The 21,703-nt window shown below is 42.4% G+C and overlaps 1 protein-coding gene across 14 annotated transcripts in view; it reads right to left on the bottom strand.

Moving 5' to 3' along the window:
- Nucleotides 1-21,703, bottom strand: part of mark3a (MAP/microtubule affinity-regulating kinase 3a) — a 60,142-nt gene that overhangs the window by 15,322 nt on the left and 23,117 nt on the right. For 9 of the 14 annotated variants that reach the window (XR_011308060.1, XR_011308061.1, XM_069661160.1 and 6 more), the window contains exons 6-14: nt 18,982-19,052; nt 17,433-17,489; nt 13,722-13,958; nt 13,172-13,312; nt 9,055-9,154; nt 4,506-4,618; nt 3,822-3,969; nt 2,629-2,846; nt 2,310-2,416 (exon numbers count right to left, since the gene is read on the bottom strand). Coding sequence is in view for 12 of the 14 variants with exons in the window: in XM_069661160.1 (XP_069517261.1) it covers nt 2,310-2,416; nt 2,629-2,846; nt 3,822-3,969; nt 4,506-4,618; nt 9,055-9,154; nt 13,172-13,312; nt 13,722-13,958; nt 17,433-17,489; nt 18,982-19,052 (1,192 nt within the window). In the remaining 2 variants the exon portion in view is untranslated. The remainder of the gene's footprint in view (nt 1-2,309; nt 2,417-2,628; nt 2,847-3,821; nt 3,970-4,505; nt 4,619-9,054; nt 9,155-13,171; nt 13,313-13,721; nt 13,959-17,432; nt 17,490-18,981; nt 19,053-21,703) is intronic. The other 5 variants (XM_069661161.1, XM_069661166.1, XM_069661165.1 and 2 more) reach the window with 1 other exon arrangement.

The raw sequence follows: 21,703 nt of genomic DNA, 5'->3' as shown, positions 1-21,703 counted from the left end.
ATTTCCTGGGGAGGCTCTTATTTAAAGTGGCAGTAAGCATCATGAACATTCCAGTGGAACAAAACATTACGCCACTCGCATTACTCCGCTACAACCAAACATGGTGTGCGGTGCGTCTCTCAAGAAGAGAGAGAGAGAGAGAGAGAGAGAGAGAGAGAGAGAGAGAGAGAGAGAGAGAGAGATTCCAAAAAGTCCACTTTAATGCTGGCAAAATGTTCAAACACTACTAAAGTTATCATTATAGTTATGATTCTTGGTGTGGACCACCTTTTTACCTCTCGGTGTTGGAGCTTAGTGCTACCGTTACCTGTTACTGTAACAGCTACCGCATCGCTTCAGCTCCTTACGCGCCACTCGTCTGATCCCTCTTTTTAATTAGGGTTCTCTTTGTAACGTCTTTGTCCTCCAAGGTCTTCCTTCTTTTTGCTTCTTGAGCAGTATATGCCGTTGTCAGCAAAGGAGGTGCAAGTCGCCATAGCTCCTGACGGACACAACCTCTGCGTGCACGCTCCTAACACAAGTCACGTGGAAGCCGGATGACGCTAGTTTGTACAGTCGCTGTGATTGGCTAACCCTGATTGGTTGTTTTATTGAGACCGGACTGATTTTTTAACTAACTAAATACAAAGGGGCAGGCACTCACAGTCACAGATCAGCAACATCACTTCAGTTTAAAATTGTCAGGGTAATGCAATCATCAAAGTTTGTTATTTTAACCAAATTCTGCAAACTTGAGGGAGTGCTGTACTGGGTCAAAAAAACTGGTGTTGATGATCTTGTAGTGAAAAATAGGGTGAAGGACCAGGTGCTCATCAAGGATAGGGCAGGTAATAAATAGAGACAAAGAAAAAAATGACTGTCCAGCTATCTGACGGTAAATAAATCGGTAACAAGTCTTCATCAGGACATGAATTTATGACTCCTGCTGAGTCATAACGTGTTGTTATAGCTCTCCACACCTTGGATTTATTTACCGTCAGATAGCTGGACAGTCATTTTTTTCTTTGTCTCTTATGCAATAATGTTGCCTACTGTAGCTTTAATTCTCAGGACGTTGTAGCTGTGATGATTTTCAATGCAGAGTCAACATTGATGCATAAAGCTACGGCTGATCGTTTTTGGTTTGGAGGTAAAAAACGAGCCATTCCCCGGTCAAAGGTTTAGTTTAACAGCTGCAGAAGCAAGAAGTGAAGCCTTTTCTTTGACTTTAGCACAGTTTGTTTGATAAATACACAGCGCTAAAATTATATATCATCATTTATATGTGTATATATATAATAAGTTAAGGAAAAGTTAGAGGTGTTTTCTTTTACCTGCTCGTAGCTGATGAGAAACGATTTCAGACATTGACAACAAAAAAACAGTTGGACGCACGCTGTCCTGACTGTTCTCAGCAGGAGATGGTGTCCATGGTTTAGTCGTGGGGTTACAGAGTGTGAAGCTGGCTGTGGATGTGCGGGTTAGCGAGGGGGCCAAACAGGGGCTGAGACATGAGAGGAGACAGACAGGGGGGTTTGGAGGCCCTGCCGTCTTACTTGGGCGAGCAGTAGTCCAGAGCGTAGTAGGAGTGGGGCAGCGTGGCCCAGCCTGCCTGGCAAACGTACAAAGGGCCGACGGTTTGATACCTCTGCCGCACCGAACTGGACGAGGCACCGAACGCAGCGGCCGCAAAGGCGGAGGAGGGGCTAGTGGCACAAGCCATCTCAGTCATGCTGGTCATGCCACGATGAAAAAAAAATAAAAAAACACCCCCAGAAACCAAACACACAGGCAGAAATGAAAAATAAGATGATGAGAAAAATATATCCAAGACAGAAAGAGGGACAGAAAGAAAGAATGAGGGAGGAAACAAAGAGAAGGGATCCTGTCTGACCTCAAAGGGTGAAACGCTGCCATTAGAGTTCAACCAGTATGAGTTTGGAAGGCTTACATTATTATTTGGTATTGCGCCGTCCAATATCCATATTTATAAGTCATGAGTTCGACCACAGTTGTGTTCATAATGAGGATTTTAGCATTCCTGTAGGGTTGAATAAGCTCTAAAGCAGCATTAAAACCACAATATGGGCAAGGAAAGCACTGACTGCTGGTGGAGTAAATAATAAATAAACATACTGGCTTCACTAACAGGTTCCACAAGAATCTACAGACTCCTTAATCTCAACCAAGAAGGAAAAACTTATTCAACTTTTAGTTCTGGACTTTAATGATGAAGAGGATGATGCAGCACCAACTCAAACCCAAACTCTGCTCTCTGAGCTGAAACAGATTTTATGTTGTCGTGATAAAAGCAGGACATCCTCTCTCACCTGTTCTCCTTCCCGTTGGGAATGACGGAGAGGCGGTTGTCCGTGTTGCTCCTGTCGCTGCAGACGTACGTGTTCCTCCTGGTCATTCCTGCCGACGCGGTGTTATTCTGAAGGGGGAACAGAGACGCACGTTTGATACTTGCACAGGTTGTTTCAAGAAAAAACAGAACAAACTGTTGTTTCAAGGATCGACAAACTTTTTTTTGTCCAGATGTAAATGAAATAAATACACAGTTAGACAATAGTTCTTCTTAGACGCATATTTTTGACGGGAATATAGTAGACAGTTTTCCTGATACTTGGTTTGAAAGAAACTCACGCTGGGGCCGGTGGTGGCGCCTTTCCTGTGGTCAGGGATGTCAGCCTTGTTGGGGTTGTTGGCGTTGCCCAGCAGAGGGCTGGAGGGTGGAGCCCCGCGGCTCCCCGGGGTGCTGGGTTTACGGAGCTGGACTCCACTTTCCTCCTTTGCGTTGTTCTCCGCTGTGGTGGTCTGACTCCTCTTTGGATGAGCCATCCCTGGAGGGACGTTCTGACCGACTACAAAGAGGAATAACAGACACAGATGTGTGACGGATGAGTCACAGATGACTCTAGGACCTCTGGCAATTTTAGTGTGTTTATCTAAAATGAGAAAACCTACATTTGGAACGGTTGTGACACTGACTCAAAGAGACAGAGGGATTAATCATGAGGGAAAAAAAGGGACTTTCATAGAAAGTAGAAGAAAGTGTTTTAGCTCAAATATCGGTTTATAGTCTTCATTTTATTGCTATGATAGTTTAAAGCCATACTTTGTGGCTTGGGCTGATGCGTTCAGCTCACTCATCATTCAACACAAAGTCATTCAGCAACAATTTGGATTTTCAATTGAGCAGAAAAGCCAAAAAGTTCACTGGTTTCAGCTTTTCAAAACTTGAATATCTGTTTGGTTACTTCAGTAATGGTGAACTGAACGTCTTGGGAAACCTTGACGACCAAATAACCCTTTAAATCACCAGTTTTATCAGCAGTTTAATCGATAAAAAAGAAGAATGTGTTCTTAAACTGTAATTTAGCATGTTAGCATTTTGTGTCAGGGGAAAAAAAACACACATAAAACCTTCAAATCGCCATGGTATCCTTTAAAAGCACGGTGAACAATGCCGGTTAGAGCTGGAGCTGAAAGGATTCTCAGTGTAGCTATTTAAGCTGCAGATCCAGCAGAGAGGAAGCAGCACAAACTGATGTTATTGACAAAGCATTATATCACAGAGGACAGCACTGAGCTGTGCAAATAAGCTAAAGGTTAAAGTGCCTCCACCATGTGACTGGTTTGATTTAACTGCTTTTATCCGCCTGACAACAAGCTAGTGACAGAGCCTTTATAAGGAGGGAGAGTTAGGACACAGTTTGAGCTCATACTGTGTCGTTACACAAAGAAAAATACATACAAGAGAGGAACAGAAGGCTTCCATGTTCACTTCTTTAGTTTTATATTTGGTGTTCAAATGTGATTATAACAGAAGGGGTTACCTTGTTCACTGTAGCGCCTCTGTTTGTGGTTGGAAGAGACGCTCCTCTGGACTTTGAGGTGGGAGGGCGACTGGCCGTTGAGTTCGCTGTTGGGTCTCGGTTTGGCCAGAGACAGGTTGCTGCTGGAGGCCGACTCGCTGGGCTCCAGCTGGGTGACAAACACACAGGCTGAGTCCGACATTCAAGTTCTACATTTCTATCATTTTAAATCAGTGAAATGTAACTAAGTACAAAAATTCAAGTGCTGTTCTTAGATAAAAGTTTGAGGTATGAATAAATTATGATGCATCACTGTAGAATATGCTACCCAGCAGTATACACAGTGATTACATTTAAGTCCAACTTTAACAGCCGCAATATTAGTGATGCTTACACATTGCCAATAAAATGACCCATCTCTATAATTGGATGTAATTTATTCAGTTTTAGTGTATTTTGATGCCAGTACTTTTATACTTTTACTTCATGAGATTTTCTACGCAGGACTTGTGTTTAGGATCTTGGGTCGACAATAGGATTACATAACTGTCGTATGTTGTCAATGCTAGGAGCATCAGTGCATTGTACTATGATAAGTCGGATAATGACCAAAATAAACTAAACTAAAAAAAACGGAACTAAAATTCAAATGGATTTCTGGTTAAGGAGATTTAACATAAAAAAAGCAACAAAATCTGTCTGTACCTCGGAGGCCTTCCTGCCCAGCAGCAGGTAGGTGGCTGTGATCTCGTCATACTTCATCTTGGCCAGAGACTCCTGGATCTCCTCCAGGTTGTAGCCCATCCCCACCATCACATCTGCACACACACAAACAAAAACATGGCTCATTTAAAAAAATATATATATAACAACCAGCATTTTAACAAATCCTAATGTGCACAAATAGAATGACTGAAAGCTCGAGGGTTTACAAGACAAGTAAACGGCCGTGTTTGCAGAAGAAAACCTAAAATAGAAACTTGTTTTAAGTCCCCAAAAAAAAGTTTTTTAAGTGATCTGAAAAGAAAAAATGATGAAGTTCAGTGATGAAAATAGTGAATAAAAAAACGTTAGATTGTGTAATGTATAGCTAAAGCATTAAGTCATTAATCCCTTCGTAAGAAGATTAACATGTTGTATAAATGTAATTAGTTTTATGATCACTCATAAAACAGATGAGGCTTCCTGATCAAATTAAACAAATCAAGCACATGGAAAAATGGAACTACTGACACTGACTGAGACACAGAGGGAAAATTATAAATATGGACTTTATAGAAAGATTCAACATGCCAACATTAGTAGAGAGCTACAAATCAGTCAGTCAATATAAATCCAACTTTTCACTAGAGCTATTTTCATACTTGCACTATATTTTACCCGTCGGATTGCTGCATTAGCTTCATACATTAAATGCATGTTCATAAAGATCTAATCTCTATTTACAGATGCTACATAGAATCTGTAGGCAGGGACATGGATTTTAGGGATGCAAGTGTTCTGGTTTCTGTTTGTACTACGCTTAGAGTCCGAGTAATATTGACCAATCACACACGCAGGAAAAACAGTCCGTGTGGAGAGCAAAAGCAGGCAGAACGTAACGCGCCGTAATTGCATCCAGGCTCCCATCAGCAGCTATCTGTTAGCTTCTTATTAATCTCTATAAACAAGCATCAGCATGCTAACAGCTAACAATCTGTTCTAGATCAAAAATTCAACTTGAGACATATTCCCTTGTTGCCGGGTCACAAAAGCCGTTCAGATTTCCTGACTTCCTTGAATGCATCAGAAATGATGGATCCGACCTCCGTTCAACAAACGAGCGTTTTAAAAGTAGCTTTCTTCTCCTCTTGACGACAGACCTGACAAAGCTGCATTGTAACTGTTTACTAACCTGCATCATGATGTTGACATTTCAGCAAAGGTAAGACCCGTTAATTAAAGTCAATCACGAGAAGAACTGTCTCTTTTTCTGTAAGCAATGCAGCACGTGGAAAAGGAAGTCATGACTGGAAGTTGTTTATGGCTAACTGCTGGCTAAAGCGGACACGCCCAGCATGTTCACTCTTGTCCCCAGAGGCTACATCTTCGCCAGACTATAGCCGACGGGATCCGAGATTACCCCTATACCTCTGTACATTATGCATCCTGCATTTGATTGTCTTTGTGCTCCGTACAGTGACAATGCATCTGAACCTAATCTAAACAGCACTGTATAAATTATGGAGAAAATAATTGTCACCGTCATTGTTTACTGTAAATATCTTTTGCCAATTAGGGTATGTGAGAAAAACAACAGTAAGAAAACAACCGTCAGGAGGAAATAACAATAACAACATATGGCAGGTGATTAATTTTGCATGTTAAGTCCTCACTCTGCCATTTTGCAGATCAGTGATCACAGCGCACGAGCGGCTAACCGGGATTATGTGAGGAAATGATTCATGAGAGTGATTCAGGCAGCAGCAAAGTTCAGGTAATCATTCCCCCCCCTGCTCTCCAATCAGCATCTTTCTGCGTCTGATTGATCGAGGCAGAGCCGGAGAGAGAGGACATGCACGCGCACACACGGGGCCGTGACGTGTGGCCTCCCCCGTCTTCCAGCTCACGTTTGCAGCAGCATGCCGGGGGAAGCAGGGAGGTGTTTCCCGCTGCAGCCTGATGTGCTTTAAACATTTATCTGTGTGTGTGTGTGTGTGTGTGTGTGTGTGTGTCCTATCTCTACAGCATGTATTATATGAAGGCTTTTATCCTTCATCTCAACACTACGCAGCATATTAATCTTTAATAGACTCTCTTCTATCTGAAATATGTTGGAGAACATTACTAATGAAAGCAGACTACATCTTCAGAGATACCACTGGTGTCTTGGCAAAAGGTATTAAAGGGATATTCCGAGAATTTTAAACCCTGGGCCTGAACTCGGGGTCGTTTGGGGATTTTTTCAAAATTCCAAAAACCTTATAAATGAAAATAAATCTTCCTGTCAGACACAATTTCCTTTCTGCCAGGTTAAATAAATCTCTGCAGCTTACAGATCATCACATCTGACTGATGCTCTCCACAGAAAGCCGCACTAATGCCATTATTTTCGGCGGGTTAACGCCTCTTCTTTGCAGGTGTTTCACCGACTGACATCTTCCGATACGGTTGAATTAAATCTCTCCACACCAACATGGAGAGAGCAACCCCGGCAGACAAATAAGTAAAAACTAATAAAAAACACATCTGTCTTCTACAACCTTCAAGCTTCATGTAAAGCTGGCTCAGTTGCAGCGCAGGAGTACAGAGAGGGGGAGAAACCAGCTGAGCCTCTGTTACCAGGCAGAATCTGTGATAACCATCTTTCATCCGTCTCCTCGCTCCCTCTCCCTCCTTTTCTGTCTCACTTTCACTCTCCTGCTCCCCCTCAACACACCGCTTCTCTTATTTCCCTCTAAATGTGCTTTAGTGTGATACCTTCAGTTATAAAAGTGTTTGTCTGCAGAGCAAATAATACTTTTGGTGACTTTTATGATTGGATTTTGATTAGATTTAGAAATAATCCAACCTTTAGTGTGCATATTTTAAACCCTTTTCAGACATGGAATGAGAGAAATTACTTTCTTTATCCATTTGTCAAAGAGGACCCTTGTTGAGGACACAGGTTTGTGTTATGTAAATGTTCAATCTGGCTTTTCTACAATGCCCTTCTAATATTTGACAGCTGATACGTCTCGACTGGAAAACAAAAAATAATGTAAATGCAAAGGAATGCTTTCTGGGCTTTCACAGGGTGCATCAGTTTTTAAAACTTATTTATTAACTTCGGTAGAAATTCTGCAAATCCAAAAGTGCAAAAAAGTTGGGACTCTGATTTAATCCTCATAGCTCGCGTGTAAAGTCTCCCGGAATTTAAATTGTGTCTTTAAAGTTGTAACCTCGAAGATCTCGTTCTCTTTGGCGGCACCTATGGCGATAAACGTAACTGCGGGAGCACACCTTATCATGCTTTTTGTTTGAGCTAGCAACGGAGAAGCTGATCTCTTTAAAGTTTAGACAGGACACACTGTCCCTCTGCCACTAAACTTTGGAAGTCAATCTAATTTCAACTGATTTATATTGCTGGGAATTTAAAGTGGTAACCTAGAAGATCTCAGCTTCGTTCTCTTTGGCGGCACCTATGGCGATAAACGGTAATTGCAGGAGCACACTTCCCAGATATCCAGACAGTGTCGCATGTGTGACGTCCACGGTTGGCTCCGGTTGTAACTCTTTTTAGACTGTTTCTAGACTCATCAGACATTTATTTAAATAAAAATTCTTCAAGATTACTACTTTAAAGTCTAAAACTTTATTTACTGTCACAGTGCATGACAAAAAAATAGAAATAGTTTAGCTTTAACAGGCTGGAAATGACATTATTGTTTAAGCACTTCTTAAACTGTTTATCTGATTAGCAAAATAGTTGCATTTAAATTTTGTCTTCATTGACTAATTGTTTCAGCTCTTAAGTCTTTCCCAGCTTGAACATTTCCTGTTTAATTAAAGGATCTTTTAAAGAAGATATTTCATTATATAACTCATCATGTCTTGCAGATTGACGCATTCTGCCATGCGTGACACCACCTCTCCTAAAACCCCTTGTTTTTTATTTGGGGAAGCTTTATATGCATTATTTAAGAACAGGGGATTCCTCAGCAGGATTAAGACATCCCTCCTCTCTGCTTTCTTTTCTCTGCACTGACTGGGTGACTGGGAGTTCGCACCGGCACATGTGCCAGCCTCAGCTGCTGTTATGTAAGAATCCCCCCCCCCGCCACCCCCCACCCTCCTCGTTTACAGCTTTCATCCAGGGCACGATGGGGAGGCTTCTCTTCGCTCTGTCCTCACTCTCTCATTCTCTCTTTGCATGCAGCAGCACTGCTCCCGTTTACTTATTCATCACCACGTTTCATCTTTTCTTTTAGAGCTCTTCAGCACCGAAATAATGAGAACATCTCCGTGCAGCGGAGCTGCGAGCCCTCTAACGTTGCATTTCCCCAACATCAGACAAAAACTATAAACACTACAATTGAGTTTTTACTGTAATAAAAGAACGGAGATTTCTGTTACTCCAGTGCGTTTTTCTGATTACACAACAGGCTCTCGAGGACCCCTCGGTCATAAAACTCAAGACAAACTTAGATGACCCAGCAAACTTTCCTCTGAAGTAAAAAGAAAATGCAGTTATGGGATTTTTTAGCAGCATCAGCATCAGTTTTTATCGTCTTACCTATTCTCTTCTGGTCCGTGATGTCCAGCTCGGGTTCAGTGTAAGGCTTGAGCTCGTCCTCTTCGAATCCTGCGTTGATCCATCGATCCTTCATGATTTGCTGCAAAAGCAAAAACGGTAAATAAGACTCTTACAAAGACTTGATCTCTGAGGACGGACATTTAAAGATAAGAAATACAACACTGAAAGCTTGTCCAATAATGATATGTGTTATATAAACGCAGAACACATGATCCCTCAAATCTCACATGTACTTGGCTTACATGTACCACAGTGTAAAACTGTTACAAGTAAGGTTGCATGCATTAAAATCTTACCGAAGTAAAGGTAGGGGACATTAGAATTTCTATGTGTGGGGTTGAGTGTCAGCCAGAGAGGGGAAAAAATAAGGATAATGCCAAATGGGGGAACTGGTGCCTTTTTTTTACCAGCAAAGTAACAAACAAACAAATCAAGGGTGATCAATACGTGCTCACACCCGCTGGGCTAACTGCCCTCATTTCTGTTTTATTGACTGGTATATTCTACAGTTACATCCTTTATAATTTAAAAATGATTATAGCATCATCACTGTCCATTTCCCATTTTGTATGTGATAATATATTATTAATATTTATGCATTTTAAAAGGGACCATGTACAAGTCTAAACAGAAATGTTTCCATTCTATGTACCAGAGTTAGCTAAAAGCGCATTTTCATCCGCAGTCCCTTGGCACACAATTAAAACATCACGTAGTTACAAGACTACAACACAAGACGCTTAAAGTCGAGCTGTATCTAGCTTCCGTATCGTGACGTATTTCCGAGTGAAACAGGACGTGCAGGCGGGACGTATCATTAGAGGGATTTGATTTGATCGTTGAGAAGTGGGCGTAGACAGACGTTCTCCACAGCGCAGTAGCTAGCTAACTGACCGAGCGTTCTTGGTGCTCTGCGGCTAAATGTTGCAGATTGATTGGTTGAAATTGGTTGGTTCTAGCCTACGTAAGCACAGGGGATATATTTTTTTTTCCAGGAAGAAAAAATTATCGGAGAGGATGTGATCTAAAAGGATTAAAATGACATTTTTCATTTCACCTCGACTTGACTACAGAATGACTACAGAATGACTACAGAATGACACAGAGCAGTAAGGTATAAACACACACAGGCGCACTCTCCCTCTTGCAGAAAGAGCTGCTGCTCTTAACGTCATCGCAGCACGTTCCACTGAGTCGCGGCCTTCACAGAAGAAGCTGACTGCCCAAAGGCGGTGTGACGAAAAGGGTACGGAGCAATCTCTTAATGAAGTTATTCTTGTGCCAAAAAAAATGTAAACGGTTTGCCTCCACCACAAGACACAAACTCGAAAATAACCTAAAATTCTCAAAGCTCAGAGGATATGGTGTCATGTGCTACACACGGGCAGAACTGGGAGTTACATCGACCAGGTGAGGTTTGCCTTGTTTGTCACCATCAGTCCCTTTTCTACTTTTTTAATCTGCTTTTCCACGATCACACCTTTGTTGTACTTAACACAAAGACAAAGCTGCCGTAGCTTTGACAGGAAGTTGAATTTATGAAGTTAAGAGGCTTTAAGCGTAAGCTCCGAAAGTATGCCGTTAAACCTTAATGTACAACTATAACTCACACATGACAGACATTTACAGGGACCAGCTTCAATGTTTTTAAAACACTGTAAAAGCAGATTACACGGGAATATAGATTTTATTATCCCTTTTGGTTTTCATGGTTCAGTGAAGTACCTCTTTATCTTTATTACAAGTCATAGGAAGCAAAAATAGCTGACCGACAGAGGAGGGAACTGAAACATCATTATGCCCTCTCACATTAAAGTACTTCTCATTTGTTTGGACCTTTCAATTTGCGGCCAATCAATTGCTGTCTGGCGTTTTAATAAGGACAGAGCCAAACTAATTATCACTGATCATGCTGTGATGTAACTGCAGCTGTGGGCAACCATGAGGCGTATGAGGCCAACACATGCCACCCAATAACTTTTAGTCTGTGCGATGAATCCTTTTCCTTCTGATGGAAATCAAATGTAAGACAGAAAAATATCTCTTTTGATTAAATGGCCCATTTTAAATTCACAGGACTGCCTTTAATCCTGATCCACTTCAGAGCTCAAGCTCCAAAAATACTCTTAAAAAGAGATTATGCTTTATATGTTAATGATATACTGCTGGGTGTCAGGTAGGGCTGCACGATTACAGCTCAAAGATGATCATTAACACATTTTTCTGACAATGTGATCGGCACTCTGATTGATCTGTGGAACAGTTCTCTCTTCCTCTCCTCCCGTTCTCTCTGTGGCTCTCGCATCAAACGGGACTATTTTCATCTCAGCAGATGCTCACCGGGGAGTGAAGCGTCTAAATATTTCTACTATTATACGACTATGAATCGTGGGAAGTTAAAATAGTGGTTGGCTGCATGAACTGTTGTCAGATACAAACTTGTGTCTGACATTTCTAAATTTAAGAGGGAAATACTGGACTTTTTTTCTTCATAATTGTTACCCAACACCCGAGGCTACAGTTGATTTTTAAACATGTCAGCTTTGAAATTTGATGCATTATTGTAGATTTAAAGTAATAATCTCATCGCCGAATGAGGTAACACAATGGTGATTGAGCCTATGGCCCGCTGATGAAAGCCTTTGCATTTGCAGTATTACAGACTGGGTGTCTGTGGCGACTTTAAAAAATCAGAGGCAGCGCCCAGTTAGTGACGCGTTTTCCATCACCCAGCAGTGGTTGGTCTGCCAGAGAGGGTAGGCGGAGCTAAGCGGCTGCTTTTCCGCTCTCTGCGAGCGTTGCGAGTAAACAGTAATCTACTATGGCTGAACAAACAAAGAAAAGATGGATGACTACAGATACAACTTCAAAAATAAGTGAAAATCCAAAGAAAAAGAAACAAACTCGACGCTCTGATGAAGCAAACACCGTCAGCCAGGAAAATCAAGAGTTACAACCGAGCCAACCGTGGACGTCACTCACAACACTGTCTGGATATCTGGGAAGTGTGCTCCTGCAATTACCGTTTATCGCCACAGGCGTCACCAAAGAGAACAAAACCGAGATCTTCGAGATTACACCTTTAAATTCCCAGCAATATAAATCAGTTGAAATTAGATTGACTTCCAAAGTTTAGTGGCAGAGGGACAGTATGTCCTGTCTAAACTTTAAAGAGATCAGCTACTCCGTTGCTAGCTCAGACAAAAAGCATGATATGGTGTGGCAACCTTGCTTGAAATACTCTTATAACCTGTAGTTGAACTAAATATTAACTCCCACTCTTTTTGTCATTTCTTCATTGATCTCGTTCAGGAATATAATCTGCATAAATTGAGCCTCTTCTTTTTAAATACAAAACCCTACTTGCCCCAACCTTCCTGAAATTCCTTCTTATAGATGGGACTAGTTGGGCGGAGGGGCGATTGCTAAAAGATTACATGACCTGATGCGATAACATGCATGCAATGACAACATTTATAGCATATCATAAAACATTAAGTGTCTATTTCGCTTTGACTTTGGACTTTGATACTTTCTTTGTAACACTTGGAAGTACAACTGTAAAAGGAAAACTAAATCTACTTGTTAAATGATCTAAAAACTTCAGCAGAAGTTTGTCATTGTATCCTTTAATTCCTTTTTTGTTTTGTCCTTGACATGAGCTTCAATCAACGCTGGTCTTATTCATGAGTAAACCTGCATTATATCAGGTTTATCACTTTAACTTCACTGGTCCTTCCTTTAATAATTAAATAAAGATTGAAACTAGACTAAGCTGGTTTTCCGTGCCGTCCTGAACACTGTGAGGTCCCCTCTCCTCGTACATAAAGGCACAGACGTGAACAAAGATAATTTTGGTACAAACAAGAATGACGATGCATTATTCATGGTTACGACATCAGAGAGAAGGAGGAGTGTGGGCCGGGGCACACAGAAAAGAGGACACCGTGGGTGTCAGAGAAGATGATGCATGGGGGGATGCAGGAACCAAGAGGAGGTGGGGGGAGTCGGTTGGAGAGGTGGAGGATAGATGGCATTCTCCGATGGTGCGGACGTGCTGGGAGAAAGTGTGTTAAGATTAAAGAGGTATATTTACATTTTCTGCGTCCTCCCTCACCTCGAGAGTACCCCGCTTGGCCGGGTTGAGCACCAGGAAGCGTTTGAGGAGGTTCTCGCAGTCCGTGGACATGTAGAAAGGGATGCGGTACTTCCCTCTGAGCACACGCTCCCGCAGCTCCTGCAGAGAGCAGGACGGCAAACAGGAAGTTAGCCAAACACTTAAACTTGGAATGAGTCACAGATGTGTTTAGCCTGACTGGAAAGGTAAAATGTTTGCCTGGTGCGAACAGCATTTAAATCTAATCCACTGACTGTGACTGCCTCTACCGCAGGACTCAAGAGGAGCAGAGTGGAGCGGCGCAGTCTGTGGAAATATTGGATTCATCTTTGGTTTTAACATTTTATCTTTCAGTAGACATATATGATGCTCTAAAACTTTTAAAATATCAACCTGCAGCTTGATATCAGTTTAAAAAGTAATGCCTGCCAAAATCACAGAACACGTATGGAGGGCTGCAGTAGAAAATGGGGCTTAAGTAACAGTAAAAAGTGCATTTATATCGTATATTAAACGGTAACTCTCCTACCTTGAGGTTTTGTCCATCGAAGGGCAGTGAGCCGCTGACCAGCGTGTACAGTATGACCCCCAGACTCCAGACGTCCACCTCCGGCCCGTCGTACTTCTTCCCCTGGAAAAGCTCCGGCGCTGCGTACGGCGGAGAGCCGCAGAACGTGTCCAGCTTGTTGCCCATAGTGAACTCGTTACTGAAGCCAAAGTCAGCGATTTTGATGTTCATGTCCGCGTCGAGGAGCAGGTTCTCAGCCTGAGTGCAGACAGATAAAGGTCAGAGGTTATAACTCCTTTAACGTACAGGGCCTCTAATCCAGGTTATAATCTGTTTATGAGCTAATTTAGTCTTTTTAAACTGATGCCTTCAAACCGTCTCCTTTACAGCTGCTTTAAAGTATTTTTTAAACTTACTAAAGGAGCTGTGACTGACGTTATTAATGAAGGCTATAATGATATTTAAAGCTCCTGTGAGGAGTTTTTATCTGGTTATGAAACAGGCTGAAATTAAATCTGATTACTCTCTCTGACCTACAAAAGCAAACAAGATTATCAGCGACAACATTGATTATTTCTTTATAGTTATTTTTAAGGCCTGAAACTGCTGGTGGGGGGGTGGGGGGGTAGGTGTCAGATGAAGTGATTAACTGCACGCTGCCTTTGTTTACATTTTCCAGGACAAAAATTTAAAATGAGTTATACATATGACTGTTAAAGAAAGCAGGATGAGATTTTTTGTTAAAAAACACCACGTAAGCATGTACAGGACAAAATCAGCAAAGAGATGAGAGGTACGGCTTTGTCCACAGGGGGCGCCAAAATCAACACAAACCAAAAGTTCCTCACAGGAGCTTTAAATTTGAATGTGTTTAAGATTAAAAACCTGTAAAAACATTATCTCAGTTGAAAAGCAGCTGCCTGACTTTAATTAATCCTTTGCCACTGATTAAGCATAAACTAAAGTCAAAGCAAAAAGGTCAATTTACAGTTAATCTATAATCCGATCTTTATGATTCATTGATTAAAGAAATAGTTCAATATGTTACACAAAAAGATCCAGTATAGTTATTAATGAGCCATAGAGCTGCAAGTTACTGAACATTGATGACTTTTGATGGAGTTAGGCTAGCAGTTTCCCTTTCTTTCAGGTCTCTATGCTAAGCTAAGCTAACTCCTCTGTTGAGCTTCATGGATGATGCATGAGAAGGGAGACATGAGAGCCGTCTCCCCCGCCTGTTTCATGTGTGTGTGTGTGTGTGTAATGAGGGCAGGTGTCCTGTATGTCATAGGTGGGATGGTGCAGAAGTATAAGTTACATTTTAAGCACAGTGACTTGACTCTCAGGGCTTTCCCGATGATGTCACCCGCAGAAATAACATGTTTCTTTTTATTTAGCCGTTAATAATCGAGTGTTTTTTTTACCCCTTGTGCACCTAGAAGCTCTCAGGGTGCCGTTTCAGTCCGTCTGCTGCGCGGCAGATTTCTCCGCTCTCGCTGCTCCGGCTTCATAATCACAGCTAGCTATAGCTTCATATTCATTAGAATAGAAAGAGGTTTAAATCTTCTCAACATATCTCTCACAAGAAGATGCCTATCGGGCATTTCTTTAAACGGTGAACTATTCCTTTAATTGTTTAGCATGTCATATGCAATTTTAAAAAAGCATTAAATATCCATCACAAGCCCCTAGAGACCAAAGAAATGTTTCTCCAGGAGCAACAAAACCCAAAGTTATTAAATGATATAAAACAGAAAAGCTGACAAATGATCTAAATATTGGCACATTTCCTGCTCGCTTTGCTATCTGATTAATCAGTTCTGCTCTAATTTGCAGAATACCACATTCACAGAGTGCTGTGGTCTAACATAGTCTGATGTAATAAAACAGTTTACATCTCCTTTGTGAATGAAAGTGTCTCAAACGTAGGCGAGCATTTCAGCTCCAACATCTGCTCCGTGCACACATGCAGCTGTAGGCCAAACACTAATTATGAAGCCGAAGCAGCGAGAGCGGAGAAATCTGCCGCGCAGCAGACGGGACTGAAACGGCACCCTGAGAGCTTCTAGGTGCACAGGGGGTAAAAAAAATACTCGATTATTAACGGCTAAATAAAAAGAAACATGTTATTTCTGCGGGTGACATCATCGGGAAAGCCCTGAGAGTCAAGTCACCGTGCTTAAAATGTAACTTATACTTCTGCACCATCCCACCTGTGACATACAGGACACCTGCCCTCATTACACACACACACACACACACACACACACATGAAACAGGCGGGGGAGACGGCTCTCATGTCTCCCTTCTCATGCATCATCCATGAAGCTCAACAGAGGAAACAGTTTAGATACACGGGTTTCTCTTAGCCGAGTGATCCCCACTGACGCACAGACAGAAATACAGGAGCATCAATATTTATACCAGAGTTAAAGCGCGTCATGGAGGAGGTCCTTTTCCACTACAGCAGGTGATGTGGTGGAGAACATGTGAGCACGTTTTACAGACCGGTTTACAGACACCCCCCCTCCGCCTACTGCGCTGTAATGATACATTATAAGGTGGATTTACAGCTAAAGAGAAAGTATAAAAAGTAGATCCTCGTATGTGCAGAGCAGAATCGTTGGTGGGAATATGGGAGTTAGGATGAGAGTCACACGTCACTTCATCGCTGACGTCAGCTCCTCTACTCTGTGACCTTTCGTTCCGACATGAGTCAGACGTAATCAGCCTTAAAGGTGAACACACTTTGCTAATTTAAACTCTTCACAGCAAAACTGATGGACACGAATGCTACAAAAAGAAATCGGACTTAAACAGGGCTTAAAAGGTTTTTGTTTACTGCAGGAATCCAATGAATTACATGCTTTTTAAGTCTGCACCTTCTGATTGCTTGAATTTTAATTGTCTTAAATGTATTTTTTATATTTTTTAATGCTTAATTTTTCACTTATTTTGGTGTATTTTTTAAGCATGCCGGTTTAATAAATTTGACAAGCTTTGGCATGGGATGAGCTAGATAGGTTTGGAAAGTTATGCAAGTTGAATTACATACATTCGGTTTTATACCATCCTTTATACCAAAATTACACACAAAAAAATGTGTTGATAGGACAGTAAAGAGTGACAGGAAGTATGGGGAAGAGAGAGAAGGGGATGACATGCAACAAAGAGCCGTGAGTCAGTAGCTCCTTATACACTGCCAGTTCAAGGTGGGATTACTCTTCTGTTACGTCTTCTATGTAAACGCATGGAGGCGGAATGGTGGGGCGAAGTCGTTCCGCCTCTGAGACAGCCTCGGAGGTAGAAACAGAGGCGAAACGGATGTCTGTGTAAACAGCAGAGCTGGCAGGGTGGAACAGTGTCGTGTGTAAGTGAAGCACGCGCTGTTTGTTTACACCTCGCGCATGCTTTGCTTCTGCAACGCTGGAACACTGTGCAAAAACACACATGGGGCGGCTTTATGCCGGCGTAGCTTGGTGTAATGCGAAATTGCAAAGGCGGCATGAGGGCGGAGCTTCTTTACGGCGCTGAGGCAGAACCATAGTGTAAAAAGGGCTTGAGTCAAACCTGCATCTAATCCTCTGTACGAGGGGCGCCTGAGCTACTGACTGAGCTAAACAGAGTTTGAAAACAGACGAACTCGCTGCTCTTTAGAAGAACTTGCATGTGGTTGCATTGAATTCTGGTTCTGCTACTAATCAGTCTCAGTTTCAGCTTCTGTGAACTCACCTTGAGGTCTCTGTGAACAATGTGCTTCTGGTGGCAGTACTGCACCGCCGATACAATCTGTACGAGGAAAAGAAAGACAAGAAGAGTTTAGTTAAGTGTCTGGTGCTCTGTTTTCAGAGTGTGATAAAGGATGTGGTGGAGGAGGTAGAGGAGGAGGAGATGTGGTCGACAGCGACAGGAAAGATAGAACACAAACGCAGATGGGGCTGACGACAGAAGGAGGGTGAGACAGAACAGGTTTCCTCTGTGCAGAGCCATGTATCTGTCTCACAGTCCAGGTAACAGCCTGCACTAACGGTGCAGAAAGACTGATGGATTATCAGTACTAGGGCACAGGGTTCAGGAAATTTACACTCTTTAGATGTTACTCTAAGTGTTGTGCATCTTCAGCTCCAGTTTTAAGTGACTGTTAACTGTGTGTAGAGGAGAGGAAGGATGCGTTCAGGCACAGCTGGGAAACATTCTAGAAAACATGGTGGTGATGCATGCTACAATAATTATTTCACCTTAACTTACTAAATAAGTCATAAAATTAGAAGGAGCATGTTTGACTTTCTATGAATGAAAGAACTAGTCAAATTTCTCATTACGTTTAAAGGGCCAGTTCACTGATTTTCAACCTCAGTCCTATCATGCTATTATGAGGAGCTAATGTCATTATGGTAGGAAAACAAAGCAATATGGCTCTGTGCCTTTGGAGGATGCTATCCACTTCTCCAATGGGCCCTGGAAAACCTTCACCAGACTACATAAAACGTGTCATCTGGCGGAGGCCAGGGAGCTCGCTTAAGTTCACTTCCTTAATCTAGGACGCCGGCCTCTGCTGTCATGTCTCGTTCAAAATCGTCAGGTTTGAAATGTAGACTGCAGACCTGAAGATTTTGTACATGATCCATCCGGTCGTATTTCGGATTCTGTGCCGCTCTGAGCCATTGCCTGCAGCGATCAATGTCCTTGACTGGAAAACTGTAGTATTTCCCTCCAGTGTCTCTCGCTGGGCCGTTCCTTTCAAAGGGAGGGGCGCATAGCACGCTGGGTGTTGTAGGAATGTAGACTGAAACCACGAGTTGTTTGTACAACTTTCTCCACAGCTATGGCGATAAATTTTAATATTATTGCTTCTATCTTTAAGTAATAACTCCTCCTTTTGGTTAGTTTAAAGTGAAACTGCAGCCATGTTTAGAAGGACAACTCTCACAAAAGCTTATTGGTAAACTAGAACACAATGTCTTAATACAGTCATTAGTTCTAGCTCTAATAGTCATTAGTTCTCTGGGCTGTATCAGTGTTCAACTTTCCTTTTAAACTCTTGAAATAGTTTAGTGTTTGGCAAGTTCCCTAGACACGGACAACACTTAATGACTTTGGACTGACTGTAAGTGAGTGGTGAGTGATGGAGACAGAAGGAGGTTTGGACATTTGTCATCAGTCTTTAGCCGACAGAGAGGTTGCTGCTCCAGAAGCAGGACAGAGGACAGCGACCTGTCTGAGGCAGAGCCCGGAGCAGAGGTGTGAAACCGGAACACTGCAGGGGGAGAAAGCTGGGTACCTGTCTAAATTTAGCCCTGGCCTCTTTTTCCTTCATTCTTCCGTGTGCAACCAGGTAGTCAAAGACCTCCCCTGCAAAAGAAACACAAAAGAGACAGAGGGAGTTAGAGAATGACAAAAAGTACAGGAGACAGAAAGAGCAGTGAATGAGAGTCAGAGGATGAGAGAGCGATTCAAAGAAGGTGGAGAGAAACACAAAATGAGTCATAACTTAAGCGGCTAAAAATAACTTCAGGATGAACTTTTCTACACAGCTGGCCCTCATCGTCACCCATGTGCATGGTTCGAGGGTGTTTCTTGACCATATTGAGGCGAGCGCACTGCTGCTTCCTCCACACTGAGCCTCTCCTGCAGGCACAAAGCTGCCGTCTATCTGCGCTCCAGCAGCAGATCCTTCCCTCGGCCCACGATTCTGCACACTTCCAGCCAAAACGTGACTACGCTCCCTCGTGTGCTAATTGAACTCAAGTGGCTGGCTTCTGCGTGCAAGTCCATACCCAGCGAAGAGAGGATCTAAACACAATAACAAGCAACACCTCGCCTCCCCCACTTTTCCTGAATCCTCAAAAACCCTCCCACTCTCTCAGCGCTGACCTGCAGAGGCGGTCGGAGTGTTCGTTTCCGTACTTCAGAGCTCTAGAAAAGCAACAATTCACTGCTGTGCGCTCTGACTCAACTGCTAAAGACAGAATGTGGCAGCTAACACTTTGCATGTCAGAGCTAAAGGTCACACAGTGTGCTGCACATGGGGATAAGATCAGGGAACTGGGAAAGTAGCATGAAATGTGTGACCTTGCTTTAGAAATGAGAGGAACACATGCTGTTAAAAAAACAACAAAACAAGTGTGTAACCAGAAAAACTAGATTTGATCAGGTGGAGATGTGAAACAGGAAGAAAACATTTCCTGGCATGTTGATGAAGTTCCTGAAAAAATAAGGCCACTTTGAGTCACAATGCAGCTTGGAGTTGCCTCAAAGACTGCCCCTGTTTAAATGCCCTGATCCAGTACGACGCTGCAGGCTTGCTCCTGAATGCATTTCAGTCAAAAATCTGATCTTAAAATGTGTTCAAAGAAAGTTTTAAAACTAAAACACAGCACTATAGGAAAGTATGAAAACGTATCAGAGTATAAACTTGAAAAACACCATCATGAGGCTGACTAAGAGTCTACAACCATCCCAGCAGCTCTGTGGGCTTTAATTCAGACACAGCTGAGCTCTGAGCTAAATGCTAACATTGGCAAAGTGACACTTGCTGATACACAGACTTCTATACTCTTTAATATGCAAGAAAAAGATGTAGTGTATCCAAATAGATATATTTCAAATGCAAAAATACACCAGGATGTCTCGCTACATGTGGTCACATTGTGCAGTATACAAGCCACCTCTCTTTTTTTGGCTTTTCCAATCTTAGATCCCACCGGCTATAGGCCAACGACTACATAGCATCTGGGGTCAACGGTGAACATGTCGGGCGTGTAGACAGCGGTTAGCGATAAACGACTTCCAGTCAAGACTTCCTCTTCCATGTGCTGCATTGCAAAAATAAACCATTTTCTTGTGATTGACTTTAATTAATGGGTCGGATCGACCATTTCTGATGCATTCGAGGAAGTCGGGAAATCTAGACGCTGAGCAGCTTTCGCAACACAGCGTTAAGTGAATTCATCTCAAGTTGAATTTTTGATCTTGCACTTATTGTTAGCTGTTAGCATGCAGATGTCTGTTTATAGAGATTAATAAGAAGCTAAATCATCATCAGATGACGCTGATGGGAGCCTGGATGTCATTACGGCAGATTACATTCCGCCTGCTTTTGCTCTCCACACGTACTGATTTTCCTACATACGCTGCAGCCTGCTGATACGTGATTGGTTAATATTACTCGGACTACAAGCGTACTACAAACGGAAACCAGAACACTTGCCATCCCTAAAAGCCACGTCGTCCCTGCCTTCATTTCTATGTAGAATCTGTAAATAGAGATGATGGCTATTCTAAACCACAGCCTGCTACGGGATGCTACGGACTACGAAGGATGCATGAGTAAGACGCTTTAAGTTCAAGGCTTAATGTGACAAAGCAGTAAGTCCCAATTGTATTCAAACTGCACACACAATATTTACTAGAGAAACAGAGAAAAAGTGTGTGATTTGGATCAAAAAATATGAACTGGTGATGTCGGTGAAAGCTCGAGAGATTAAAGTATTTTTTAATCTTCTGGGGAGCAGGAATGTTTGCCCCTTATTTTCCGAACATCACAGTAACATTTCCTACCATGCAGCGAGCTACTTTTTTTAATATGTTTTGACATTTCAGGACTGGATTTGTGATCTGAAGGTACCAGCTCCATGCAGTCCTGGATCAGAGATATGGCAATCTGTTGTGCTGGAGACGGGGGTATGTGAGGCTGAGGGGTTGCCTCGAGATTCTGCTGGAAGTCCACAAAAATCGATGTCAAGCTGCAGAAATATTAGATTTACTTTATTAAGATCTAATGAAATTGGCGAGTGTGATCAGACCTCACATCTCAGTGGTAATGTGATTTGCTCCTGGGCGAGCGGGTCTCCACAATTTGCCGTCTGCGCTTTGCTCAGCAGAATGAGCGTGACCTTTACGAGAAATCAATAACAGCATGTGCCTTCGAGGTGTGGGGTTTGGGTGACGCTGCAGGAAATGACAAATTACAAAAAAGCTTTCCCCAAAAGAAACCTCAAAAA

This window comes from Semicossyphus pulcher, unplaced genomic scaffold (assembly GCF_022749685.1).
Source record: "Semicossyphus pulcher isolate SPU_LCO1_2020_fin unplaced genomic scaffold, fSemPul1.0.p SCAF_14, whole genome shotgun sequence".
Taxonomy (NCBI): domain Eukaryota; kingdom Metazoa; phylum Chordata; class Actinopteri; order Labriformes; family Labridae; genus Semicossyphus; species Semicossyphus pulcher.
Note: the sequence above shows the minus strand (reverse complement) of the source record. Positions and strands in the feature narration are given on the sequence as shown.